Below are 21,417 nucleotides of genomic sequence, written 5' to 3'. Positions count from 1 at the left end.
ATCTGTTTCCTCCATCCCTGCTAATCCTAAACCACCCAGAGCAGGAGTTCCCAGCAGGGAGAAGGGAATTAGATTTTCTCGAGGAGGATAATCCCTTTAAATACAGCACCTCGTTGGAGACCGGGCACCCTTCCCAGCGAGCAGCCCCGCTCTCGGCACAGCCCGACCTTTCCTGGGGACACGAGAGGTGGGTCCCGTCCTTGGGGAGCACCAAACTGCCAGAGCAGAGGTGCTTGGAGAAGCAGCAGCTTCCCCCAGAGTCTTGCTTAAGACCAGAGCTGCTTTAGTCCAAAACATCATGAAGCCCCCTGTGAAACTGCAGGTCTACCCCAGCTTGAAGGCCCCCATCAGTTAAACAGGGTTGGCTCGAAACTTGGTGGAGCAAGACTCTCCATAGGATCATAAACTGCAGGTCTACCCCAGCTTGAAGGCCCCCATCAGTTAAACAGGGTTGGCTCGAAACTTGGTGGAGCAAGACTCTGCATAGGATCATAGGAATCATAGGATTGTCTAGGTTGGAAGGGACCCTTAAGATCATCGAGTCCAACCATTAACCTAGCACTGCCAAGTCCACCACTAAACCATGCCCCTAAGCACCAGGTCTACCCATCTTTTACCCATCTCCACACATTGCTCCCCTATGTCTGAGGGCATAAGAACATGCTGCTGTCACCAGGAGACATGCACAAACCCATCTCTAACCTCCCTCTGTCCCTTCTGGCTGCAAGGGGACAGCCCTCTCCAAGTGCCACCACAAAACCGATCACCAGAGAAGGGATGGACTCACCTCCTTGCGCCATGCCGCATCTGCTTTACTTGCCTGGAGAAGCTTCAGTAGCTCCAGAACCCCCACAAGGCTGGTCTTACAGGAGTCACCAGTGGGTCAGACACTGGAGACAGCTCGGGAGCAGCTGACAAAGCCCCTTTGAGCCACAGGCCACCACCAAGCCAGATCCCGGTGTGCCTCCCCCCTCGGTAAACCAAGAAGTTACACAAACACGAGCTCCCTGTTATCCAGCTCCCAAAAGTAATTGCGGATCAGAAACAGTCCAAAAAGCCAATTTTAGAAAGTACCAGTTTATTTGAGGGGAAAAAAAAATTGAAATAATGAATCAGTAACAGTGGAAAATCCCCAAGAGCAATTACACAAGAGAATGTGAACATCCCGAGCAGCAGACCCCGCGCCGGCCTTCCTGGCAAGGGCTGTCCACGGGCAGTGAGGTCCTCCCTCGCCCTCCCAGTCCACAGTGAACCCTGTGCAGTTTTTAGAGCCTCCCAGAGCCCTCAACTTCCCCGAACTCACTGGTACTGGGACCAGGCGAGTGAGCCAAGGCGGTGGAGGAGCCCTGGGAGAAGTCCTATCACACCAATTTCTCAATACAAGGCTCCCTGGTCGGTCCCACCTCCCCTGCCTGGTCCCAAGAGGCAGCCGCCACCGCCTGAAGCTGAATTTCTTTGTTCTATGGCCTCAACGAATTTGGCCTCCAGCCTACACCAAAGCCCCAGGAAGGAAGCTTCAGGAGTCGATGAGATTTCTCAACCCTCTTGTTGGTTTGGGTTTCTTTTGCCCTGCCTGCCCAGTGACACAGTCTGGGGACCCACGCTCAGGTTTTGCCCTAAACCTCAGCAGCCCCAGGGAGCTGCAGCAGGACACGGCTCACACCAAGTCCTTCTGTAACACCTTCCTGAAACGGAGGGGTCAGACACACACCTTACCCTTTGCTCTGGGGGAACACAGCTAACTCTCAGCAGAGGTAGGAGCTACGAACAGGATTCCCTAAGGAAAACCCACCACAGAAAGGTTCAGAGGAGTTGCCACCAAGGCAGGCTTGTAGCCACCAACACCACCCTTCTGCAGGAGGAGGCACCCAGCTGGGTACCGCAGGGGACTGCAGCCCAGCCAACCCCAAAACAGAGAGATATTTTCTCCACACTGTGCCCTTCCAACACTTGCCTCAAAAAGAGAAGGGATTTGGGGAACTCTGCTCCAACCGGCACATCACCGGCCACAGCCTGCTCCGTGTCCCCTCCCAGGACACGCCACCGAGCCCCAGGGCTGTGGCAGCTCCCGGCTGCCTCCCCCAAAAAAGCCACCCATGCTCCAGGAGAGACACTGGACAAACAGCAGGACAAACAGATCGAGCCTCTCACACACAGTAAGGCTGCTGAAGAATTAACTCCAGCCTTTTCACTCTTACCTTTATATTTCTCAGTAAAATATATAATATATAGCTCTATAAGACTGATTATAATATATTACAGGCTAGAAATACTCTCGTCTTTCCCCTACTTCAATCATATTATGAGTCCAATTTTGCATACAGATTAATCCTAGAAGTTATTGCCTTGAATTTATAATTAAAATTCACAGAATAAAGCTTAAATAGTTTTCACAAAGACTCATTATATTAGTGTTTTACATAAAAAGGATAAAAGTTACCAAATGAGAAGAGCAGCCGTTTCAGACACTATAAATAATTCTATTTAAAAAAAAATAAAAATCAAATCCTAAAAAAAGTTACAGGGAAACCATAAATATCTTTACCCTCTACAGTAGCTGCTATGGAACTAAAAGAAACCTGTAACAAACTGTAGCTAACTCTGCTTCAGTTCAGAATGTGAATCATATAAAACAACTTTCTCTAGAGAAATGCCCGGCCAAAGGAAACACAAAGGGATTGAAAAAATAAATCTGAGGAAATTAAAAAAGTAGATTATTTTTTTTATTATTTCAAAACAATTTCTACAAACTTTATATAAACATTAGGCTATTTTCTTTAAAATTTTGTTATAAAAAAAATATCCTACAAGCAATCCTTTAAAAAAGGTAAGAGACTGAAGGCAAGGAAAGGGTGTTGTCATAGCCAGAGGGAACTGGCTGTCCTGATTTCATGGATTAATGACCCTTGCCTGGGGCCGACAGGAAGAGACAGGAGTCTCCTGGGGAAGACATTCCCATAGGCCCTTTATGGCATCCAGGGATTCTGAGCCCCTCTGGGCCTTCTGCTCCCTGGTAAGGCAACGTTATCTGTAGTGTAAGAGATTCATAAATAGCTCTCCACAAAAAACGCTTCACCTCAAGAGCCTGCTGGAAGACATCTATGAGCAAGGTTGGTTTGTTTTGTTTGTTTTTTTTTTTTAAAAAGCCACCTTCTATAGAAGCAGCCAATCTGAGCACAGCACACTGGATGCAAACACACGGTGTCTGCTTCCATACAGTCTGTTTTGTGTTTACACACCCTCTATAAAACCAAGCAGAAAATTTGGCATCTTTATTCTTTTTACACTAGCTTTAGACAAAAATACACTGAGGTGTTTTGGTTTTTGTTTTTTTTTCAGACTCTTTGTATTTCATTGGGCCCTTGTTAGCTGAGCAGGATGGGAAGGGTCACGTAGGAAGTTTGTTTTTTTCTCAAAGTCACTTTGAAATTCAATCCAGAAAGAGCATTTGTTCAGCACATCTCATCTGAGGGCACAGTGTTTCCATCCAGTCTGTTTGTCCCTTGATGGGCACAAGGTGCTGCTGAGCTTTAAGCATAGAACTCATTTGTAGGGGCTTTCTTGTAGATGGGTTTCTTCCCCAGGTCGTAACTGCCTTCATCCTTTTTCTTCATGCGATAGACTAAGAGGAGGATGAGGAAGATGGCAAAGAGGAGGCCCACTGCCCCTCCTGCAATGAGAGCTGGGGAGGGAAAAAGAGCATGGAATAAGCATAAACTCCTGGACAACTCTAAGCCATCAGCTACACCCCAAAATTCTGCTTCAAGAGTGCCAGTCCCCAGAACTGCCTCCAGAGCCCAGGCCCTCCATGTGCCTCTCGCCGTATGTGATGGCATCTTCAGCGACAGCAGATGTTATTGGAAAAGGCCAGAAATTGCTTTTCATCCAACTACAGAATAATCACATCCCACACTAACCAGTTGGTGTTAATATTCCAACTTAGTGCAAGAAGGAAGCTTTGACAGAGACATCCTCCGCTCACAGAGACAAGAAACAACAACAAAAAAAACCACCCCAAAAATCCCCACCACAACCCACAAACACCCTCAACTCCAAGAAAATGGTATAGCTCTGACTCAAACAGTTTTGAACTACCTGTGTGAGCGCGCTCTGGGGACTCCACGTTTCAATTAAAAAGCAACATCCCACTACTACCACACCACCTCCCTCCAAAAAACCCCCACCAACAAAAAAACCACAAACCCACAAAAAGCCACCAAGATTTTCTCTCTCCTCACACCAAAGGGGGCCACAAGGCTTCAGTGGTTTATCCTTTGCTGCGACACCTCCTCTTTGCACTAAATCAACTTTTTTTGCCATGTGGCTTTCCAATCCACTCTCCCAGTCCCTCCTCCAGCTGGAAGGACGGCTGCAGGGCACCAGGATGTGCTGAGGTTTGGACTCAGACCATCAGGCCAAGTGGTGGATGAAATGTGCCTTGAGATAGAGCTATCCCACAGGCTGAGGGGAAGCCAGTCACTTGGTTTTGCTCTAGACAAAGGTACTTAAATTCATTAATAGTTGACGAGGTGTTCAAACCCCTCAGAGGAATTGTTTGGTTCCTGACAAGGCTCAGAAGAGGGAGGACTTGGGCAGAGGTTAGAAGGAAAAAGCCTGCATTTGATATGAAAGTCCATGATGTCACTGATTTATGGCCGATACAACTCTCACTGAGGGAGTATCTGTGTGCAGAGCAGCTGCCACATGATTTGCGTGGCACGTCAGCCACCAGTCAGCTGGCAGGCCCAAAACCAAGCTGTTTACCCCAGCCAGGCATGTGGGAGGCTCTTCTGCTGTTCAAGGACCACAAGGGAGAAGTGACCCTGCCACAGAGGTAACGCATCTCGCTTCCCTTGTCAGTGGGGAGCTGCTCCCCAGGATCGATGATCCCAAGGGTCTCTTCCAACCTGAACGATTCTATGATTCTATGAAAACAGGGGATGACAGAAGCCATTTTGATTTAGAATATTAATGGTTTATCAGGAGAAGGTGGAGCATTACCTGTAAGGACTTCCGTTCTTTCAAAGATGCTGCTGTTGGCTGTGCTTGCCATGGAGATCTTGTTGGACAGGTTCTCTTCGACAGGTACAGCTTTGTCTGGAATGATTTCGTTGTCCACCATTGTGTTTTTCTCCTCACCTTCTATCTTTGTCTCGGTATCTCCAGGGATATAGTTGTCAGATATCTACAGAATACAGACAGACCACACCCATCAGCAAGCAGCACCCAGCCTACCCACAATTAAAAATAGAAGGGTGTGCAGGGAAAGGAAAGTTTGCTTAGTGCATTACGAGTACACGGTTCCTGCTCATGCAGGTAGATTCATCCTGATACCACATCTTGCAAGGGGAAGGGTATTTAGAAACCTCCATGGACAGACCAGAGAAGCTACGTGTTATTTAGAACATGCAGAGGTAATACCTACCACAGGAGTATCTATGGTGGTCAGATACATGGCATCTTCAGAGTCTGGGTAGTCTGCAGAGGAAGGGAGGGAATAAATAAAGTTTAAAAGAAATAGAAGAGGACACAATTTTCCTTTTATTACTTGCTATTTTTCCAGAATTCAGACACTTCCTGCAACACCAGCAACTGCAGACAAACTAGGACTCAAGTTCTGACTTCAGTTCCCTCTTATCTACTAGTACTTTCGCCGCTTAATGACTGTGATTGCACAAGACCATGAGATGTAATCTGAAGGCCAACACCTCTCGCAGGGGAGGGCTCTTCAGCTGGATCCACCAGCCCCTGGTGCAGATTCTCAGGAGCTGCCCTGCAAAGCAGGTCTGCCATGGCTTGCTGAGCTAACGCCGATGGAGGGCAACGCTCTCGCCACCCAGCCCCGAAGGGTGGTTCACCAACCCTCTAGTTACAAGATCTGCCCAAACATGTCAGGCACCCATCGCAGCACTTGTTCTTTCCCTCTCAGAGAACAAGTGTTCACATAAAGGGGACACGGAGCACAGAAACTGGTTTGGGCAGGGAGGCTTTGCATGTCACACAGAGTTCACCTGAACACCAGTTAGTCCTTTACCTTGTTTGGCCTCAGCTGAGACACTAACTTTAAGCTTTTTAACACTGCCTCAACTATAGATTTTTTTAATATTTTTTCCCCCCCCAGTGTCTCAGAAGTTCTTTGGAGTTCAACAGGAATGAGGTTCAGCCAGTGCATTGCCTTTTCACTTGGAGCCCAGACAAGATTGTCTCACTGCATCTGTCCTCCCCACGAGTGATTCAGTATCACGGTACAACCACTTTCACTGCTCTCATCTGTGAGTGCCTACGACTCATGAGGCTCTCTCATCTCCACCTGACACTGCAGTTCCCTCTGGAGCTCTGGCTGTGCACTTAGCCCATCACTCATGACTGGTGGCACTGGGAAGAATTGCACAGCATCAACCAAAGAAGATCCATTTCCTCCCTTCCCCACTTACCTCCAGACCCAGAAACCTCATCTAGATCCAAATCATCAGATGTTAAGTGAGGTCTGAATTCGCCAATGTCTTCATCATCTGGCAAGTCTCCAGAGGCAAGGTAGTCAAGCCATCCAGCATCCATGGTCTCAGTTTCTCTCACCTGAAAAACAAAGTTTGAGAAGCTATTAGTATCAAGTAACTCCTGAGCAGCATTTTACAAAAGGTCAGGGGTTCAGAGCCTGTGCTGAGCACATCACTTCCATCAGAAGAACATTAAATGCTGAACTTCCTCTCCACCAAGAGCATTATTGTCGTCAGCCTGGAAATAGCTGAATTCCCCTAGAATTTTTCAGAAGAGAAGTGAGTGCCTGCCTGCGAGTGGAATTTCCTGAGCGCTACAGATTGAGAAGGTTCACTTGAACCCACAGGGTGAAAATAACACAACAGGATCTTGGTCAGGAGTTTGTAGCAAAAGCATTTGGAAAAGCGATACCTTCAGTTTGTGATAAGAGGATCTGGAAGGACTCGCTATTCCCAGAAAAAAAGCCTGGCACCTGTAGGTCATTTTTTTGCAAGCACAGGAGCTTCACACCACAACAGTTAGTTGCTTTTTGTATTCTGAACAAACCTACTTTATCACCCAAGGGTTAAAACCTCGCCTGTCAGTTCAGCTGAACTGCAGTGCAATATAGTGTGACGTTCAAGAGCACTTGCTATCAGTAATGACTTGCCCGAAGGAAGAGCTTCCCCTGCCTCACCTCTTAAAACGCATGTAAACAAACAAGTCTATAAAATGAAGTCCACGATCCTGTGGCCGGGTGGCTGCAGCTACAGACACACATTAGCCAAAGCACAGAAGAGCCTCCTAGAGAATCAGCTCTTTGGCCACAATGGCCACTTGAACACCAGAGCTCATTTGCACTTGGCTTCAAGGAGCCACAAGTTTAAACCTCCTGCCCTCACCGAGGTTACGCAATTTCCCCAGAACTATTTCTCCTCCCCTCACAGCCCCGGGGCCAGCCTGGGTGAGGGTACCACAGGTATGAGCTCTCAGGTTGCTCAACACCAGCCCCAGATGCTTCCACAGCCATGAAGTCATCATCGTGGTGGGGGACTCAACCCCTTCCCCTGTGGCAAGAAGCACAAGGCAGGCAGATGGGTCCCACAGCCAGGGGCTACACTGTCACCATTTTTCCATGCCGTCCCCACAGAAACACTGGGAACACCTTCCCTGAGTGTCTCCCAGAACTTGGGCTCAAGGTTTAACTACCCAGGAGAGAGTTTTAATGCCTTCCAGTCCTGCACATCCAAAGGGTCTTCTTAATGTAGGGGTTTACCATAAGCTACAGCCTCACAGGGGGTGAAAAGCAGAGACTCACAGGGACAGTTAGAGCTGGGTGACACCAACCCAGCCCCAGCGCTTGCTGCTTCATCAGGGCAGCAGCAGTGAGACCCTGAGTATGAGATAAAGGGTTCTGCAGCTCCAGAGGCTGGGACCAGCCTTCCTGCTCACCTGGCCATGTGTGGCCCATCCTACAGCCCAGAGGTGACCCCAACTGATGAATTACACCCACTATCAATCTCACAAGTGAAGGTCAACAATCAGCCATAAGCCATGTGTCAACTTCCTCTGCCCACAGCCCCAGCCCTGCTTCCAGCCCAGATTTCCCAGCCCAGTAGCACACTGGTTTTGCCACAAACAAGGTCCTGTGGTCAGGATAAGATGTTTCTCATTTTGTGTAAGGAGCGGTGGCTACTGGATGTGCTTATTGAGGCATCTTTGGTTTCCCCAGCAACTCTGCTGGAGGATAACCAAATGAGCAGCCTGGAGGGCATGAAGTGCTGAGGCCAGCTCTCCTCCTAGACCCCCTGTCTCCGCTCTGCCCGAGCCTGGCACTAGGTGATGGCAAGGGGGCTGAGGAAGGAGGCCAGCTAGGGGAAAAAAAAAAAAATCCCCTCCCAGCCTGGAACCAGGCATTCCTAACGTTATGGATCACTCGCTCCAAGGCAAATTCATTTGGAGATACGTGAAAGCTGGCCAAAGGCAGACCTGCCATGGAGACTGCTGCCAGCACGCAGTAGCTGTTCCCATGAGAGCGAGAGCTTCTGGCCATTTCATCAAGGGGCAAGAGGAGCCCAATTCCCGTCTGCCCGAGCCGGGGCACCGGGGAGCACGTTCGCTGCAGTTCCCTGTAACGCGGCTGCTGCGTCAGGGCAGATCAATGTTGGCAAAAGCGCCGTGCCAAGCCGCACCCCTGTGCCAGCTCACGCCGTACTTCATTATGAATCACAGCCAGCTAATGTCCTAACGAGGGCGGCTCAAGAAACCCCTCGTTTAGGCCACCGAGTGGTTGGCCAGCCCGAGTGGTTGGCCAGCCCGCTGGCCTTATCAGATCAGCCCCAGCCGCAAGCAAAGCGGTGGCAGCCAGCCACGGTGATTAGCACATACTGTGGAACGAACCAGGTCTGGCTATCAGAAAAACCTTATTTAAATCAGGACAGACAGTGTTTACAAGCCAGAGGACATAACAAGGAAATTACTGACTCACAAGCGTAAATAAGATTATGTGGGAGCGTTCCCTGAACTCACTCTTCATCATACTCTTGAGCAAGGACAGGGGAGTTCCTGGAAGCCATGAGAGCTGCTCAAATCGTACAGGGCAGCGAGCTTCATTTTACAAATTCTTCTTTCTGCCAGGGAACTCAGAGGGCTGCTGGGCATTGCTGTACCTACCCTCCAGGTTTGGAGACGTGCTCTCCTTGGGAGCAGGCTCCTCCTGGGAGCTGGGGCATGGACAGCCTGGGAAGAGTTAACGCTGGAGTGCTGTGCTCCAAGGGCAGGTCTGGAGCAGGCACATTCCTCACATACACACCTGTGAGAGGGCACACAGGCACTTTCACAGACTTAACAGCAAGGGCTTTGGGCTTCCCAAGTGCCACACAAAGAGCTCTTAGGAGTATTCCTTTAAAAGTGCATCCCTTTCCAAGGGGATTCAGTCCTCCTTACAGCTCCACTACCAGGTGAAGGGGAACCACAGAAGGTGCCCATGCTTCCTCTCAGCTGGTAGGTTGCAGCCAAGAGGAAAAAGCTAGGAGTCTGCTGCAGGATGATGGCCAGCCCTTGCCAAGTTGTCTCTGGCCACATTCAGCTTAACACCTTCTGCAACAGCCAGCTGGAGAAGGGCACCAGCACTGCCCAGGGTCTGTTTTCCACCACCTGCCATCCCAGCACTGGAGCCGGGCCAGGGACTTACTGGGAGAGTCGGACTGGGCGGCTGCATAGCCCCACCTCGCCCCAGCAGCTGAAGTCAAGCCCTGCTATTATTAATATGCTCCTCTCTAGGAGGGGTCTGTACAGAAATCAACCTTTTCTGCAGGAGTCTAGCTCCAGGATTTCTTCCTCGCATCAGGCAGGTTTATCCCCAGTAAGCACCATGGGGGGATTAACCCATGTGCTGGGGAGCAGAAGCTTTTCCTGACTGCCAGTGGCAAAAAAAAATTTAAAAAAAGGGAAAAAAAAAAAAGAGTTTATTCCCTGCCAGACAACCAGCACGTCAGGCACGTGAACTATGAGCGTCATTCCTGGAAAAGCCGGGCACAGAGGTCTCGTGTTTGAGGCCGAGAGAGGCTGCGCTGCCGGATGAAGCCAGACACTGTTTACTCAGTTCAGGCACAGGAATTGCACCCCTGGCACCCCAGGCAGGGGCTTGCAGCCTTGCAGGGCTCCATCCCCAGCCCACCCCACTCCCCTTTGTGCTCCTGGGGCCTTCACTGACAGCCCCAGCATAGTACTAGCTTCTTCTCAAAGCAAGAACATCTTATTTATTGGGGCAGCAAGCACAGTTTCTGTCTGATGTGTGAATTTCCCCAGCTGCTGTCTAGTTCTGGGAAGTAACAAACCCAGGCACCTCCACCTCCTCACCCCACCGCCTTTGCAAAACCTTTCAAAAAAAAAAAAAAAAGCAAAACCCAAATGATGTTTTGGGGCACAGACACAGTTTTTCAGGCACAAAATTGATTTTATGGCTGGTCTTGTCTGCGATGAAACACACCAGAGGTCATTAAAAGCTTCTTTGAAGGGTGACAGCCAGCAAGCTGCAAAAGGAGTTGGACCCAGAGAGACTTGGGTACCCGAAGTGCAGGGAGCTCTTTATCAAGTTTACAGCTCTGCTGTGCAGACCCAGCGCTCGCTCCTGTGTTGCCCTCCCCAGCGCTTGTGTACACAAGTCTAGGAGTCAACAGGAGCAAGGTGAAAGTCAGCCTTTTCTAGACAAAAGCACATGGAGCTGGGCCAGGCTGGGAGGCAGCAGAAGAGGGGGCAGAGGTGCAGACCTGTTAACTCTTTGTAGCCTGCGAGGACAGATAAATGCAAGTGGTTCCTGGGGCTTCTGTCAGGGGCTCTGTACCAGGGGACGGTTGTATGGGTCACCTTGTGAGGAGTATTACACAATACATCTTTCCCAAACCTGTGCCATCACGGGCAGATGTCATCTAACACCACCAGGATGGCACATCCAGGTCAATTCAAACAAGAAAGGGCTCCTGGACGACACAAGGAGCTGCCTGCATGGCCCAGCCTTGGAGCTTGGTTATTATTAAGAGATGATTCTGGCAAAGCCACCAGCCTGGCCCTCGTGCTGTCCCACATCATGGGCCAAAGGGTACCGAATCCAATGGGGCCTCTGCAGCAGAAGGATGCAAAGCTCTGTAAACCACCCAACCCGAGAGAGGGGATTTCCATACACTTCCCTTCCACCGAACTCTTCCACCAAACACACAAACCAGGAAGGTTTTAAAGCTCATGCAAAGCGTGCAAAGAAGCAGGAAGCACACCAGCCCCCCGAAACCAGGGGAGTGGAGGAACCAAGCAATGCTGAAAATGCTCAGATGGGTACGAGCTGACCTCCAAGGGAGGGGGGCACACAGCGAGGTAACAGGCAAAGACAGCTCTATCTTCCCATCCTAATAAGCGTTAAAAGAAAGTTATTAGAAGTGACATGAGCTTCCGGCAGAGGCAGCTCCTGCCAGACTAGTAAGGGAAGGGTCTATGTTTCCCCTCAAACCACCCTTTACTCCCTCCCCTCCCTCCAGGCTCCAGCTCCATGGAAGGGAAAAAAATGAAAAAAAGTCACTTTTGTCCTGAGAGCAAAGCAAATATTGCTATTTCAATCTAGGTCACACCTAACTCCCTTCAACACATCAGCCATGGCAGCAAGTCCACTTGTGCTAACTCTCGTGCTTGGAGGGTCCCATTTTAACTCTCTCTCATCCCTGGTCAGTCTGTCCCACATAATTCACAGCACACACGGCCTGCGCTGGCCTCCGTGCCAAGGGACAGAAGTTAATCAGCTTCCATCCAGGCACACGTGCTTGTTTAGCTGCATGACGGGCTCACCCCGAGGCTTCCAGACATGGTTAAATACTACCCTGCTTTTGCTCAATGCTTTTCAAGCAGTCCTAGAGCAGGACCACAGCAGCTTTGAGCAAAGCCAGCCTTGCCCATCTCCTCTCCAACAGCCACCATACTGGAGCACTCCCATCACAGTGAGCTGCAAAGACAAATCCATAACACCTCTGAGGACTAAAGGGGAAAGGAGAAGCACAGACCAGGGCTTGCAGGCAGCTCCTGGCTGGCAGCAGGAGACAGCATGCAGTCCTGGGGTACTGGAGTTGCAGGGGCTTGCAGGCAGCTCCTGGCTGGCAGCAGAAGACAGCACTGCAACTCCAGTACCCCAGGACCAGTCACTGCATGCTATCTCTTTGTGCCTCTTACCAAAGAGGGGAAAAAATGTATTTATTTGCTGAACTGCACTCAGTAATGCAGGCAAGGTGCAGGGTCTTGCTTAATAAGCCAAGACCAACATGCAGGCTGAGGAACTGTTTGGCTGGTAAAAGCATCACTCACTCAAGATGAGTTAAAAGCAGCATCCCCAGTCCCTACCCAAGCGGGTACCCATCTCCCTGCAGCCACATCACCAGACCCGTGTGCTCACACCAGGCAGCCCACGTGCTGCGTGGGGCAGGCACAGTATCACACATCCAGCACCAGCACAGCCTCAGCCCGGGTCACCCCCCCACTGACCCCCACTCCCCGGGTGATTCTTTAAGCCATGTGGCCGCAAGCAGCTCTCCTGGAGGCTCATGCGGCAGCGGAGGAATAATCCCCGTGACAATTACACCCTAATCCCAGGCTCCAGAGAGCAACCCGACATCACTGGTGCCTCCCCAGCAGCAGGGACGAATCCTCCCGGGCTCTGCTTGCTCAAAATAGGCTGCTCTGCACTCACAAAGTCAAACCTCAGTTGCCTTTTCACACCTGCGTGCTCACTTACACACAGCCCGCTCTCTTCAGCCCACACCATCCACACATGCCTTTCGGGCCATAGAAGCCAGTGGGAGGAGGACAGAGAGATTACAAAGGAATGAATTCTTGTTTAACTGCTCTTGCCTGATTATCGAGCAAAGCCATAAAGATTACGTCCTTTGCCAGGAAGGCACACGCTGGGATCTGTTTGCTGCGACGCTGGCAAAATAGCTGCTCTAAATACTCAACACCCAGGTCCAGAGACCGGCAGAGCCCGAGCGGGAAGGGGATGGCCGCTTCTCCCTCCAGCCAGAGGAGATAAAGCTCAGCGGGCAGTTGCAGATGGCTGTGTGTCAATCACTTGCCCCGAAGCAAATAAAGATAAAGTTCAGAGGAGAACTGCAGGAGGGGAAAGCAGGAGCTCTCATGTGACTTGGGAGGAAAACAACTGCAGCAGAGGCGCTTCGTGACCCTGAAAGGTTCTCCCGGACACGGGCAGTGATAACACACCTAGTTCATAAAGTGATTATATTTTTTTTTTTATGGTATTTACAAACCTGATCACAGGTATTTCATATACTTCCCTGACCAGGTCTCAGTTCAGAAGCTGGAGAACTCCTTTCAGTGTTAAAAAAAGAATTCAGTTTTTCTGAATCATGACCCACTCTGAGTTGCCCTACTCTGCACCAGGTGGCTTCTATTGCCTTCTCATCTGAGGAAGAAAAAATAGATATAAAGGCCCCAGCAAAGCAGGTTTTTCATCAAGGGTGATTCCTCATGCTGATACTTCAGGCTTGGGATATTTCATACATCCCATTTCCCCCTCGCCCCAGGGAGAGTCCTGCCCTCACTGCCCTTTCCTAGAGTACACCTGCACCCCAATATTTCCCTGGACACGCACACAAGCAGAATTTCCACTTGGCAAGAAATGTGTGACGTGCATTTTCGGGATCTTTATGTTCCCTCATGCCAGAATGTTAGCAAAATTAAGCAGGGCAGACACCCAACTTCAAAGGCTGCCTTTCCTAGCTGGCTCACCACGCAGCTAATCTCAGCTTGTTTGTACAGTCAAGATTCCCAATGCTGCACCCTACGAATGCTTCCCCTCCCACAACCCAGCTTAATCTAATCAGAAGTAGTAGCCCAAAGATTTAAGCTTAGCCCAGGCGGTTGAGCTCTGCCAGCAGAGTTATGCTATTTAAAGTTTTGCCCTGTTGGCAAAACTACCAGCAAAAAAAAAACAACCTGTAGCAGAGGAAGTTATCAGCACAAAAGCACTCGAGATGGCGTGTCGTGCCACTCCGCTATCAGGCTATACCCGTGTAAGCATTCATACAAACAAACATTTCAACAGCAGGGATTTTCCTAGCTAGCTACACATGCAGAGGTTGGGATTTTCAGTGTGTGGGGATTTTTTTTGTTTTGTTTTTAATAGAAACATTCCTGACTTGTACAGAGGTTGGCTTGGCTTGGGCTCAGAAAGCAGCAGACACAAAGTGTGCTGTTGGTGGTAACGCAGCCGTACTTTGCGAAACCTGTCACTCCTGGGAGTGTTTTCCTCTCTGGGAGAGCTCTGGTCTCCCAGCCAGGCTTCCTCCCCTCTCCGAGTCAGGAATGAGTAGCTGGCAGCAGTTTTTCAGCCCTCCCCGACTAGGTCTCTGCACTCAGTGTCATAGCCAGGAGAAGAGGGACCCAGCTCTTGTTTTGGTCACTCCTTTCCTGGCTGGGCAGAGCCTGTGCTGGGCTGGATGAGCAAGTCATTTAGCAACCAACGCGCAGGACCAGCTCCTCATACTCAGCCTCAGGAAATTTAGAATTAGCGCCAGGAACAGCCCGCACATAAACAGTCTCCTGCAAGATCCTGGCTCCAGAGTCTGCTCCACTGCACGCTGTGAATTTGTAATAAATATTTATCTCACTGGGGAACAGAGTCTTCCAAGTGAAAGCTCCTGACATCAGTAAGGATTGTATTTCCATTTGAGGGCGAGACTGCTAGAAGCTTCTGTTTTTAGAGGGGGACACTAGCCCACAAAAAAAGCTTCTGCCACCTTCCTAGCAGCATGCTGGCTGGGATCCATCGTCCCTCCACCCGTGGATCCCACTCCTCTCCATCACACCAGGCACACTCCTTCCAGCCACACTCCCTGCACTCACCTCCACACCAGGATTTCTGGTTACTGAGCTGTGCAAGTCCAAGGCAGGCACTTTCACAGTCATTAATGTAAGGTAGCACTTCTTTTTATTGCTATAGTTTGACTGTAGTGGCAGCTGAAGGGCAGGAGGCAGGGTTAGCCTCCCAGCACAGTAAACAGGCCAAGGCCACATCGCTTTGTATTAGTTTTACAAAGAACAGTGGCACAGTTTTTGCTGTATTGTGGTAGAGACACCTTTTCCCCTTCAGCAACTAAGGCAGAGCAAGATCAGAAGACAGAAATCCTTCCCATGGCAGGCTTTGCTTTCTCTGACAGAACGCAATTTGTTTAAGCAAGAAAAGACCTTGTTTTCACTTGACATGACACTGGCTGCTTGGGTAACATAACAGTCTTACAGGTCTCCCAGTCTCCTTCCAGCCCCAAGGAGTGTCTCCCTGAGATTTGAATTAACTGCTTTGATTTTTAAGTTATCCTAATAATTTGTCTAACAAGAGCCACTTGGCATTTTATAAGCAGAGTTTCAGCCTCAAAGGATTTAAGGCTAAAACTGACAAGAGCGCATATTTTCAGCAAAATTAAGACTCTTACAAGAAGTGCATTCTTGAAGTCAGCCAGCCTTCAGAAATTGAGAGGGACACGGCTACATCTTGCGTGTTTTCCCCTCCCACGCTGACATTTTCTCCAGATTGAGGATTAAGCATTTAACCCCCCTCTTTCGAGACCTTCTGCTCCTTTCGCTCGCTTTGAACGCTTTCAGTCATTTCAGGTAACCCCGCTGCTTTCCTCTCTCCCCCGTGCAACTCTTGTTTCCAGCTCTATCTGTCTGAGAACACAACCAACCCAGCGCTGCCAAAGCAAGTTAGTGGCTGCTCAAGAGAAGGCTGTTTTCTGATCTGCCTTTGCCAACGCCAGCTTGGCTACTGGCAGCAATCCTATGTCAGAGCCCAATAGCTTTTTGCCCACCATAGCCACAGCCCACGGCAGATTAGACAAGAGGCAGCAGCGCTGGCACTCGGTGTCGAGGGCAGGACAGGCTGTCTCTGCCAACCAGCACTAATTCTGCTTTTCTTCCCCTGTAAGAAGAGATCCACCTCTGTGCTGCAGCGCCTCGGAAGCCTGAGTCATTGCTTTGGGGAAGGGGCCAGGGCCGTTACTCAGAGGGTGACAGCAGTGGCCCGGGGGAGCTGCCAGGCCAGGCAAGTGCCAGAAACCCTGAGTCAGAGCATGACTTCTGCGAGTCGGGGCTGAGGGTGAGACACAGCAGAGCTGGGCAGAGGCAGCAGCACTCACTGGACAACCATTCGGGCACATGCTTAAAAACAACAAAAAAACCCAATTAAAATAGAAGTCTGAACTAATCTAGACGTGCTGCCCTAACAGCTCATTAACATCGGATCTTTTATAGCCGCTCGGAGCAGTGGCGTATTACAAGTTAAACTCTTTAACCAGGCTGCCCTGTCTATTCAGAGCCACCAAGCCAAGTCTCATCACAAGAGTCTCATTCTAGTGCAAATCATTTGAATCCTTAATCTGAAGCGTTTGCATTCCAGCGAGTCTCAAACAAACAGCCACACACGCTCGGCAGCAGCGGGCCCAGAGGTCAGGCGTGCGCAGGGTTTGTCCCCGCCGGTTTTGTGGTGCTTCAACGACATCAGCTTCTCCTTTGAGGCTGTAAAAGCAGCACAACCCTGCTGCTGTTAGAGGGCATAAAGGGACAAGCTGTACTGAGCAGAGGGGGAGAATGCAGCTGCGAGGATCTAAGAGCAGGCTGAAGAGGATAGAGTGTGAACTCAAGAGCAAGGAAGTGTTTTGAAAGATGGACACTCCGGTTTTATCTGGCTGAAGTGGTAACTGGGGAGCTCTCTGGGATCAACGAGCCACAATAACTCAACCAAGTAATCTTACGAGTCAACTTCAGTCAGGCACATTGCAGACCACAGAACCACAGTTACCGTGCTTCCCCTTGTTGGTACAGTCACTACCAGTGAATTAAAAAAAGAAATGGTGTTAAAGACAAAGCCATCCATCCATCCACTCGAGGGAGAACAAAACACAACACAACTTAAAGCCAGCACATTTTCAACAGAGCGTTTACCAGCACCGGGAGTTGGAGGGAAGGGAAAAGCAGCCACAGGATTTGTGCTGAAGCCTGCCTGCCCAGCAGGTAGCCAGGTGCCCTCCTCTCCATCGTCACTCTGAAACTCAGGTTAGCAGCTTCCAGTGGACAGGAAGAAGTCCCACTTCCAGGTGGAAGTGGGACACAAGCATACCAAGAGGGCAGTAAGCCACCATAGGAAAACCATGGCAAGATCACATTAGTGGAGTGTAGTGGAGCTCCACTCCAGGCTTTTGGACACATAGGAAAAAACATTTGCAAGATTGTCAGACTGGATATGGGCAGGTGTCTGCAGGACCTCGAAGTGCCAGGGCCTTGGAAAGCAACAACAGGAGGGGCAGGAAAGAGGGCAATCATATTCGCTCTAGGAAGTTGAGGCTGTTGGCCAATGAGTCCCCGGTATCATGAGTCTGAAAAGTACCAAGATTAGCCCTGATTTGCCTCTTGCGTAAGCTGTTCGGAAAACTCTGAATCACAAGAAAATGTTCTCCAGCATGGGAACTGGCAGGCGCTTAGGACAGAGGAGAACTGGGCAGCAGCACTGTTTCCCTGACTGCGCCCCAAGCACCGCAGGGTGACTGCTACAACCTGCCTGGGCACCTCCATGGCGGGTATGGACAAGGTGCCAGGCTGCAGGGGGACCGTGCACCCCCAGACTCCCACCCCATGAGCTGTGTACGCAGTTCAATGAGGTACTATGTGCTAGAGAGACTACTTCTTTCTACACATTACAGGCTTTTCATCCTGACTCTGGTAGCCAGCTCTAGGTTTGGCTACCAGAAGTCATGGGCTCCTTCCCTTCAGGACTAAGACACTGTAATTTTCCTGCTCTATGTTTTAGGGAGGCTGAAGGAAAGCCTCCCTAAAACCTCTACATGTTCTGCTGCCCCGTGAGTTTGCCAAGTCAGAAGGTAAAATAAAGTAAAAACGTGCAGATAGCAATGTCTTGATTTGATTGGGAGGGACAGATGAGAAACTGGGCAAAGAGCAGAAAGAACAGGCCTCGGGGATCAATGGCAGCAGGACAAGCCAAACCGGTTTTAACATTAATAATGCTGCACTACTTTCCAAACACAGCTATCATCAACAAGACACCAGCTTTGCCAATCAGGAGGCCTCCAAGCACGATTGCTTTAAACCAGCAAACAGAGCTCACAAACAGCATGAAGCCTCCCCCCTCTCTCCCTGAGCAACCCTCTGCCAGCAGCTTCTGGGCTGGATTTCTGCTTGTCTGCACTGCTGGGACACACACACATGATGTGGTGCCACACGGAGGCTTTTCCTGCTTAATTCAAGGCAGGAAAGTAGAACTGCTGGAACAAGCTTGCAGGCCATCAGCAGTGCTATGGCCCTGCTGGGCTCAGGGCGCTCAAGCCCTCTTGCAGCTCCAACGCAGGAACAGCCCAAGGGGACACCTCTGCTGCAGGGGAATAACCCTGGTTTCCCTCCTGTGCTGCCAGGGGCACTTTTAGATGCAAAAAGCACGAGGAAATGCTCAAGGATGCTACTCTGGCCAAGCAAGGCAGACCTCAAGTCCTTTGTCAAGTCCCCGATGCCATTTCTTGGCCACACTGGTGGCTTTCTGCCCACCCCCAGCTGCAGGCCCCCAAAGCATCTTCTGCATGAACCCCATCCTCACACAGCCCAAGCAGAGCCTCACACAGCCCTTGCTTTCTATCAGAGAAAGGGCTGGGGACCACCAAGAGACACGGGGCTTCAGCTCCAGCCTCTCCCCTGCCCCACGGGAACAGGAGGATGTTCTCACACAAAGCTGTTGTAACACAACCCACCCACGGCCCAAGCACCAACGTCACACTTCGGCCCTTCAGTAATATTCCCCACCCTCTTACACATCCGAAATTGCTTCACGTGGAGAAATCCCATCTACACCAGAAAGCCAGGCAGGGGGAAAGGAGCCAAGGCATTTTTGTTTGTACAGGCTTGGGGAAATATTCAAGCACCGAATCACTCTCCAAAGCCATGCTCTTACATAAGCAGGAGAAATACAATCCCCTTCTTGTTAAGAAACAGCTACCTGTCTTCACCCTGCCCGCATAGAAAAACTGAGAGCCACATGCTGTGCAGCACTGCACGTTTTGGGAGTGCTATTAAAAAAAAAAGAAAGTAAAAAAAATTTGGGAGGAGCGCCAGCAGAACTCTCCCAAACAGTGTGTCATCACTGTCTCCTCCCCAGCAGCCCGTAACCCAAACAATTTGTTTGGATAAGGCTTTATAGTAGGCCAGTGTTAATTCTGAAGCACACACTCCATCTTAGGTAGCTTAAAAGATATGGACAAATCCTCCGTACAAGCTCTATATAAGGGATTCCAGAATACAGCTGTGCAAAATTTGTTGTCTTTGCAGAAATCCGACGCTTGCAGACCACTCCGTTCCCCAGGGACACCCAGTTGCATTTCATACCAAACATGGTCAATGCAACTTCCAGATGCCGTGTGCCCCAAAGGTTTGCCCTACTAGTTTGGGCCAGTTCTCAAATGAGCGATTCACGTGCTTAATAGCCGGGATAAAGACACCAGATTAGAGTAAAGTGGATTTGGGCTGGTTGGTCTTAGCAGAGAGTAGCTGACAATTACTACAGATGCTCTCTGTGGGAGTTTCCTACTCAACAGCAACCCCCCCAACCCCGTGTCCCTATTAAAGAGCAATGGAGCAGCAAAGACTTATCAGTTCTGATCTGCCCACCCAGCCTTCCGCCCAGAAGGAAGCAATGTGGGTGATTAAACCTTGTTTGGAGACCCCCTGATCTCCCGCGGTTACCTTAATCTCTGCAGCTCTTTCAGCCCGGCAGAGGAATCTGCTCCGACCACGCTATCAGCAGGACAGGGACACACACAAAACACACAGCAGGGAAGGCAGAATCCCAAAATCTCTGCTTCACCGCAAAGATCCCACACGTGCCCAGCTTGAAGCATCTGAACTGTTTTGCATCATTATATATTTATGCGACTCTTAAACCCTCCATGGCCATGAATCTTTTTTTCTCTCCCGTGTGGAGGTGAGGAAGGTTTGATACACACAGAAAGACACCAGGTACCAGCACAACCAAACCCTGGAAAGCCTCCCCAGGTGCTGTAACGCCCTGCATGTATCTAACCCATCCCACGTTCACAATAAAAGAGGGATTAGATGACTTAAGTCCACGACCAGCAGTTGGAGATCAAAGCTGTAATGGAGAGCAGTTTGTTTCTATCACGTACCCTTGTACCCTGAACTGCTCTAATTCCACCGAACCCGATTAGGGAAGAGCAAGAGGAGGCTCAGCAGCACGTAGGGGGACAGAAGGGATGTGTGAGGAACGGCACAGCCACCAGGACAGCCTGGGACAGGGCAGGGGGGCTTACATGGGCCAGGACAACGCCGCTTTGGCATCAAACGGAGGAAGCAGCGTGCAAGCCAAGAAGGAGACATGGAAACCAGAGGAGGGAATAAGAGCTGCCCTATTGCCATTAACTCATTTTGCCCCCCCCAGCTTTCCCAGAGAAGGACAAATGGTGGGCACCGGTGGCATTAGCCCTTGGGCGAGCATAACCCACTGTAAGCGTATCCCCGGCCGAGCCCCCCTCCCCAATACTGGGAATACCCTTCCCTACCGGTGCAGGGAGATGGGTAGGAAGGTGAAGACCCCCCCTTTCTCCCTCCCATTGAACTCACCGATTCGGCGGCGATGACTTGGAGAAGGAGGAGGCCGAGCAAGAGGGCGGCGCGGAGCACCGGGGAAACACGGAGCAGCGGCATGGCCGGGCTGATGGCTGGCTGAACGGATTCGCTCACCGGCTCTCGGATCGGCTTCTGGCCGCCCCCGGCTCGCCGTTGCCGTTCTTATAGCGCCGGTGCCGCCCCCGCGGGGGAGGAGCGGCGGCGGCGGCGCTCCGCCCCACCGGGAATGCCCGCGGCCTCCCGCCGCCGCGCCGGGGGTGCGGAGCGGGGGATGCGGGGCGGAGACCCCGCATCCCCCGCTCCGCACCCCCGGCGCGGCGGCGGGAGGCCGCGGGCATTCCCGGTGGGGCGGAGCGCCGCCGCCGCCGCTCCTCCCCCGCGGGGGCGGCACCGGCGCTATAAGAACGGCAACGGCGAGCCGGGGGCGGCCAGAAACCGATCCGAGAGCCGGTGAGCGAATCCGTTCAGCCAGCCATCAGCCCGGCCATGCCGCTGCTCCGTGTTTCCCCGGTGCTCCGCGCCGCCCTCTTGCTCGGCCTCCTCCTTCTCCAAGTCATCGCCGCCGAATCGGTGAGTTCAATGGGAGGGAGAAAGGGGGGGTCTTCACCTTCCTACCCATCTCCCTGCACCGGTAGGGAAGGGTATTCCCAGTATTGGGGAGGGGGGCTCGGCCGGGGATACGCTTACAGTGGGTTATGCTCGCCCAAGGGCTAATGCCACCGGTGCCCACCATTTGTCCGTCTCGGGGAA

At 50.9% G+C, this 21,417-nt stretch overlaps 1 protein-coding gene across 1 annotated transcript; it reads right to left on the bottom strand.

Moving 5' to 3' along the window:
• Window positions 1-1,061: 1,061 nt before the first annotated feature.
• Window positions 1,062-20,817, bottom strand: SDC4 (syndecan 4). The gene is made up of 5 exons (XM_014941290.1): window positions 20,662-20,817; window positions 6,435-6,576; window positions 5,426-5,478; window positions 5,002-5,185; window positions 1,062-3,682 (listed from the first exon to the last, which is right to left on the bottom strand). Exons 1-5 carry the CDS (start codon window positions 20,743-20,745, stop codon window positions 3,531-3,533), a joined length of 615 nt encoding a protein of 204 aa, XP_014796776.1. The 5' UTR covers window positions 20,746-20,817; the 3' UTR covers window positions 1,062-3,530.
• Between the last annotated feature and the right edge of the window lie 600 nt (window positions 20,818-21,417).

The sequence above is a fragment of the Calidris pugnax genome, unplaced genomic scaffold (assembly GCF_001431845.1).
Source record: "Calidris pugnax isolate Ruff unplaced genomic scaffold, ASM143184v1 scaffold55, whole genome shotgun sequence".
Classification (NCBI taxonomy): Eukaryota; Metazoa; Chordata; class Aves; order Charadriiformes; family Scolopacidae; genus Calidris; species Calidris pugnax.
The sequence above is the reverse complement of the archived record's forward strand: the minus strand, read 5'-3'. Positions and strand labels throughout refer to the sequence as shown.